This window comes from Anoplopoma fimbria, chromosome 13, assembly GCF_027596085.1.
Source record: "Anoplopoma fimbria isolate UVic2021 breed Golden Eagle Sablefish chromosome 13, Afim_UVic_2022, whole genome shotgun sequence".
Classification (NCBI taxonomy): domain Eukaryota; kingdom Metazoa; phylum Chordata; class Actinopteri; order Perciformes; family Anoplopomatidae; genus Anoplopoma; species Anoplopoma fimbria.
In genome coordinates, this window is record NC_072461.1 from 28,920,852 (window position 1) to 28,928,351 (window position 7,500).

Consider the following 7,500-nt stretch of genomic DNA (forward strand, 5'->3'; position numbering starts at 1 on the left):
GACATGAGTACGGGGCGTTCAGGGACTAACATGAGAACGGGGGGTTCAGGGACTAACATGAGAACGGGGCGTTCAGGGACTGACATGAGAACGGGGTGTTCAGGGACTGACATGAGTACGGGGCGTTCAGGGACTAACATGAGAACGGGGCGTTCAGGGACTAACATGAGAACGGGGCGTTCAGGGACTAACATGAGAACGGGGCGTTCAGGGACTGACATGAGTGCAGGCGGAAAGTGACCAGAACGGGGCGTTCAGGGACTAAACCAAACTTGGGCATTTAGGAATGTTTAAGGATTGAAATGAGCGTGGGGAAATCAGGTACTACAATGGCCGCTGGGTGTTCAGGGACTGAAATGAGCGTGGGGCATTCAGGCACTTAATTGAGCATGAGGCGTTCAGGGACTGAAATGAGTGCTGTGCGTCTTCACAATCAGCTCTCAGACAACCAGAGATGTTTGGAGTCTAGAAGAGACGTCACATGACTCAGAGACTTATCTTCTGATGTGACGGTGATTGGTGAGGTGTTCAGGAACCATGTTCCTCTCAGTGTTCAGGGACTGAAGCCGCTCTCAGTATTGACTCTATGTGGGTGTGTCGGTCAGGAGGCGTCCATGCTGCAGTGCAGTGTGGGTAAGGAGTACCAGCGGCTGAAGGACAGTGACGTCCAGCAGAGACAGAAGCTGGAAGCAGCCAATCACAGGACAGCAGAGCTGGAGAGCCAGCTGGCCAAGAAAGACCAGCTGATCCTGGATCAGAAGAAACTGCTGGAGGACACCAAGACCCAGAGCAGGTCAGAGGCCTGGAGTCAGATCTATGAGTGATGTGTTGGGTCATGTGACGTGTTGGGTCATGTGACGTGTCACCTGTCCACACCTGTCGGTCTGAGCGGCCTCTGGTTGTTTGTGTTCAGAGGCGAGCTGGCGGCGTGTGAGAGTCGCTGTGGGTCTCTGAGGAGGATCACTCAGACGCTGCAGACGGAGACGCTGCACCTGTACAGCCAGATCCACCTGGACGCACACAGGCCTCTGGACCTCAGGTAAACCAGTCTGCGTGATACAGTTGATGATGTCAGCGATGAGGTCATGTTATGTCATGTGATGTCATCTCTGTCCCCCTCAGGTCTAATGGCAGCAGCGTTGCCTTACCAGCTCCTCAGGGTAGCCACAAGCCCCGCCCCTTCTCTTCTTCTGTTGGTATAATCAACGGAGCCGCGGAGACAATGTCCACCTCCCCCTTGCACCTCCCCTTCTGCTCCTCCTCCCCCCTCTCCCTCTCCCCTATCGACTCCCCCCTGGCCGTCGGCTCCTTCCTGGAGCAGCGTGCACGGCAGCTGTTCAGACCGACCAATCACAGCCAGGAGGAGGAGCAGCAGGAGGGGGAGGAGGAGGAGGAAGAGGAGGAGGAGGTAGAGGAGGAGCAGGAGGAGGAGGAGCATGAGGCTCATCCAGATAGCCCTCCTCTAGCTCAGGAGGCAGAGATCCTCCTCTCAGCGAGTCCTCAGGCGGAGCCCCTGATCCGGGCTTCAGCTCACAGCCAGACCTCCTCCGGACCTCCTGCACCTCCTGCACCTCCTGCTGACCTGACGCTCGCTGTCCGACAGAGGAGGCACGAACTCAGCATCATGGACTACGACGAGACGCTGCCCGAGTACTGAGGGAGATGCTGATGGAGGGATGATAGAGGGATGATGGAGGGATGATGAGTCAGATGGAGGTGGAGATAAAAGCACCTGCTCCAGGTGTTAGCAGGCTACCGCTAACTAGCTAGCGGCGCTAACAGTCCACAGTCACTATCTGATCCTAACCAGGTCAGGACCTTCAGTCGCCCTCCATGATAAAATAATAAACTAAATGAAAACACAGTGAACACAATCTGTTACAAGGAAAGCTTTCAATGAGACAGAGCAGAAAAAAAAGCTTTCTTTTAATTTGTACTATTCCAGAAGCTATAGCTAACAGCTAACATGCTATGCTACGCACTTTGTGTGAGGTTTATATCAAATAGCAAGCTTTCAAGAATCTACAACTGTGGCACGTGATGCTCAAATTAGCTTTTAAGCTAACTAACATTCAGAACGTTGTTGCTAATGAGCTAATGTTGGTTAGCTAGCAGAGTTAATGTTAGCTAGCAACAAAACTACCAGGCCGATATTATTAGTGCCAGAAAAAGACTCTTATAGTTCTTAAGTTAAACATATTTATTTGGTCAAATGACTGCTTCAGAGGTTAATAATGAACTTTACTGCATTATGTTAGCTAACATTAGATTTGATTTTTTTCTGATTAATTAATACATTTATAACAACATTCACAGATAATGTGTTCTTTGTAATATAATATTAATCAAAGACTATAAAATGTCACAAACTAAACCAAAAATACCGAGCTGCTAAATACAACACAACAAATCAATATTTCATGTAAAATTCAATGAATCTAATGAATTTTCTCCATAAATGGTCCCATGATATTTATTGTTTTGATAAAAACATGAACTCCGTTACAGCTTTAACATTAGCGTCGCTAACATTAGCTTGTTAGCTCATAGTAATTCAAATACTTAACCAGTGAAAACACAGTTAGCGTATGAATCATCATGTTGTTTTCTTTTCTGATCTATTAATCGGGGTTTCCTGCGGCTGAAGGTCCTGAGTTTACACGAGGAGTTTGAATGCTGATGTCTGAAGGGACTTGTAGTCAGGAAACAACCTATTAAAGCCAAAACGATGATGAGTATTGATGAATTTTCAAAGAAGCTAACAGCAGCTATGCTAATCATGCAACGTTAGCTGTAACATGAAATGCCATGCTGTCCTGTGCAGCCCATGATGCTACATCATCAAAACACTAAATGACATCCGACTCTCTCAGGAATCGATTGACGAGTTACGACTGTTCAATACCAGTATCGTGTTTGTCCACTAGGGGCAGCAGAACAAGTATCTAATGTATTATCATCCTCTGTAGAAGTTGTGGCTAACATGTTAGCAGACAGCTACCTACTTCACCATCCAGCAGACAGTAACATGACATGATGAAAAGGGGGGTAATTGGTTGTGGGGTTCCTCAGGGTTCCGTTCTTGGTCCTCTCGTTTTACATTATATGCCACCAGGCCTCTCCTCCTGAAGCTCACACCCTCATGTTCAGCCAGCCACAGGCTTTCCAAACACTGTTCAGTGTGATCTAACAAAAGTCTTATTAACTCGTTAAATTAGTTTTTCTCCTGTAATCTTCGGTCATAGAGCTTTGACTTCTGGACTGATTGGACTTTTTATTTCTCAACAGATCACAAAGCTCACTGACTTTGTTTTCATTCACAACATATTCAGTTTTGTTCTCCTTATCCAATCTGTTAGCATGGCTGATTAAATTCATATTATACGAATGTTCCTGTTGACGTGCAGACGTTCAAACTGATGTAAAACATGACGTTCTTTAAAGAACTTAGCGGTTCCTCATCTTGCTGTTTGTATCCAAACTGTTGGTTTGTGTTTAGACCGTTAACAGAGAAGAAGCTGAGTGTCACTGGCTTCTATAGAATCTAAACTCTGTTTTAATAACAGGAATATTAATGTGAATGTAAACGCAGCCAGAGACTCATTCAGAGATAAACTACAAAAACCAGAACCAACCGCTCTGCTGTTAATCTGGTGATGATTGAATGAAAGAAACCCTGATCAGGTTCTCAGCTCAGGATGCCAGATGAGACTACAGGGTCTACAGAGGCCGGTCCAGGACGGGTTATGCTAAGCTAGGCTAGCTCTGTACTGACAGAGACATGATGAGGCTGCACCTTTAAACCAAAACGTCCTCTGTTGTTCTTCTGATGATTAAACCTCAATGAATCGTTTCTTTCTCAGCAACTTCTCCTCGGCAGCGTTGCTGTGTTGCTCCAGAGATCTGATGAATGTTAAACTGTGAACTCTAGAAATAAAGACGTCTCAGTGATTATTGATTACACATTGATCTCCAGTGTTTCTGTCTTAACCCCATGTGTCTGTTCTAGTTCATCAGTGGTCCTCATCAAAGTAAATCAATCCTCCAGTTTCACTGTTTTATGATCAAAAACATGTTTCTATTTGTCAGAGTATTATTAGCCTCATGTTGTTAAAGTAGTGAAAGTACACAAGTAGTACAGTACCAAATAGTAATAGTACTTAGTTACATTAAACACTTGTTTTGTCCTTCTTATGGTGGTTTTCAGCAATGCTAACAAACGTAGCCAACGTTAACTAACATTTCACTTGTATTCCTTGTGAATATACAAAATCAAAGCACATCACAATCACACCAAGGAAGTCTAGAAGAAGCCCTGCTGTAGCCCTGGCAGACCTAGACTACACAGATGACATCTGCCTGGTGTCTGACCGCGTGGAGCAGGCACAGGAACTCCTGAGCAGAGTGGAGGTGGAATGTGCTAAGGTTGGCCTCAGACTGAACAGAAAGAAGACTAAGGTAATCACCTATAACATCTGCACAGACCATCTGCCGATTACAACATCAGAAGGCAGCTCTTTGCAAGAGGTCAATGACTTCAAATACCTGGGTTCCTGGGTAAACTCCACAGAACAAGACCTTAAGATCAGGAAGGCAGTGGCGTGGAGGGCCCTGAATGTTATGTCAGGCGTGTGTCGCATAAAGCTGAGCCTATCTCATGCCACTGTGGAGTCCGTCCTCCTGTATGGCTGCGAAGGCTGGACCCTGACGCCCACCCTGCAGAAGTCCTTGGATGGGTGCTGCACCAGGATGCTACGAGCAGTGCTGAGTGTAGACCAGAGTGCCCACATTACCAACAAGGATCTGTACGGGCGGCTGCCGAGGCTCAACCAGAAGGAAGCATCCAGGAGGATGAGGCTGGCCGGCCACAGACACCGGGAGCTCCCGGCCAGCAGGCTGGTCCTGTGGGAACCAACGCGCTCACGTACGTGGACGTGCTTAAGAAGGACGCGGGGGCTGAGGGTTCTTCAGAGCTGGCCGGGTGTATGGAGAACCCAGAGAGACATCACTGTAGCTTACCGGAACATTTGTCTTTTATTTATATATTATTTATTTATATGTTTATTATTAAATATAAATATATTAATTGTGACTTTACAGGTAGAACAATGACAGGAACTGGGAGAAAATACTTGACCTGATATATTTACCTTACACTAAAACAGAAAAGGATAAAATAATAGTCCTAATAATTATTAATAATAACTAATAACATTTGTGTGTAATTACCCATTGCTTACATGGAAGGCTGTTAAAGATGGCACATGTGTGTGTGTGATTGTGTGTAAGGGGATGAATACAAACATAACAATCATTATGATGAATCGAGGTTAATATAACGGAATGAATAAATGGATGGTTTAATACTTGAGGTATCGGCTTGACATGGAAGGCTTATTATATATTATTATATAGTTATAATTATATAGTTATAATTATTGAAATGAAAGTTTGACATTGAACCCAGAACTAACTCTTCCTCTATGACGTCACCAGATGACTACAGTTTACTGTTGAGAACTACAACCCAACATCCGGGTGCTGCAGCTCTTATTTTGAAGATCTTATTTTCATAACATTTTTACATTTTTACATTTTATTATGAACTAAACTTTTAAACTTAATAAAATGATGTTGCTGTTTGTGAAACAGATGTTTCTGCCTCCGGTTGTTAAAACAGTAAAACCCAGCGGCTCGTTGCTAGGCGACGCCAGCAGAGACTCCCGCCCCTCACGAGCTGATGACGTTATTCCCTAACAACGAGCAAACGCTTGCTTAGCAACCGGCTGTTTAGCAGGTAAGAGAGAGGAAGAGGCTAATGCTAATGCTAGCTAGCATGTTGATGCTAACGTTTGTTTTACAGTAAAGAGGAGTTTCTACCACGTGGCACCGGCTAACAGAGAAAAGGTAGAGAGCTAAAGCTAACGGCAATGCTAATGTTAGCTAACGGCAATGCTAATGTTAGCTAACGGCAATGCTAATGTTAGCTAACGTGTTACTGCTAATGTGTTAATGCTAATGTTAGCTAACGTGTTAATGCTAATAATAATAATCAATAATAATAATAATCAATCCTTTATTAGTCCCACAATGGGGAAATTATTTCTCTGCATTTAACCCATCCCGGAGGAGCAGTGGGCTGCAATGAAGCGCCCGGGAGCAACTTGGGGTTAGGTGTCTGCTCAATGGACACCTGCATGTTGCTAGAGGGGCTTGAACCACCAACCTTGTGGTTACGGGACAAGCGCTCTACCTCATGTGCCACAGCCGCCCCATGTTAACTAACGGCAATGCTAATGTTAGCTAACGGCAATGCTAATGTTAGCTAACGTGTTACTGCTAATGTGTTAATGCTAATGTTAGCTAACGTGTTAATGCTAATGTTAACTAACGGCAATGCTAATGTTAGCTAACGTGCTAATGTGTTAATGCTAATGTTAGCTAACGTGTTAATGCTAATGCTAACGTAATGCTAACGTGTTAATGCTAATGTTAATGCTAACGTGTTAATGCTAATGTTAGCTAACGTGTTAATGCTAATGTTAATGTCAACGCTAATGTTAATGTTAATGCTAATGTTAGCTAACGTGTTAATGCTAATGTTAATGCTAACGTGTTAATGCTAATGTTAAATGCTAATGTTAATGTTAACGTGTTAATGCTAATGTTAGCTAACGTGTTAATGCTAATGTTAGCTAACGTGTTAATGCTAATGTTAACTAACGTGTTAATGCTAATGTTAGCTAACGTGTTAATGCTAATGTTAATGTTAACGTGTTAATGCTAATGTTAGCTAACGTGTTAATGCTAATGTTAACTAACGTGTTAATGCTAATGTTAATGTTAACGTGTTAATGCTAATGTTAGCTAACGTGTTAATGCTAATGTTAACGTGTGAATTGCTAATGCTAACGTGCTAATGCTAATGTTAGCTAACGTGTTAATGCTAATGTTAGCTAACGTGTTAATGCTAATGTTAACGTGTGAATTGCTAATGTTAACGTGTTAATGCTAATGTTAGCTAACGTGTTAATGCTAATGTTAGCTAACGTGTTAATGCTAATGTTAGCTAACGTGTTAATGCTAATGTTAACGTGTTAATGCTAATGTTAATGTTAACGTGTTAATGCTAATGTTAATGTTAACGTGTTAATGCTAATGTTAGCTAACGTGTTAATGCTAATGCTAACGTGTTAATGCTAATGTTAGCTAACGTGTTAATGCTAATGTTAGCTAACGTGTTAATGCTAATGTTAGCTAACGTGTTAATGCTAATGTTAACGTGTGAATTGCTAATGTTAACGTGTTAATGCTAATGTTAGCTAACGTGTTAATGCTAATGTTAGCTAACGTGTTAATGCTAATGTTAACGTGTGAAGTGCTAATGTTAACGTAGAAGTTAATGCTAATGTTAGCTAACGTGTTAATGCTAATGTTAACGTGTTAATGCTAATGTTAGCTAACGTTAACGTTAATGCTAATGTTAACGTGTTAATGCTA

At 43.0% G+C, this 7,500-nt stretch overlaps 2 protein-coding genes across 2 annotated transcripts in view; both read left to right on the forward strand.

Moving 5' to 3' along the window:
- Window positions 1-2,230, forward strand: part of LOC129101167 (hamartin-like) — a 14,753-nt gene extending 12,523 nt beyond the window's left edge. The window contains 3 exon segments of the mRNA XM_054610838.1: window positions 606-793; window positions 914-1,039; window positions 1,123-2,230. Coding sequence (XP_054466813.1) covers window positions 606-793; window positions 914-1,039; window positions 1,123-1,657 — 849 coding nt within the window. The 3' untranslated portion in view covers window positions 1,658-2,230.
- A 3,617-nt stretch (window positions 2,231-5,847) lies between these two features.
- The window catches only part of LOC129101171 (adenylate kinase 8-like), a 14,047-nt gene continuing 12,394 nt past the window's right edge, over window positions 5,848-7,500 (forward strand). Inside the window, 1 exon segment of the mRNA XM_054610843.1 lies at window positions 5,848-5,907. The gene's annotated coding sequence lies outside the window, so the exon portion shown is untranslated.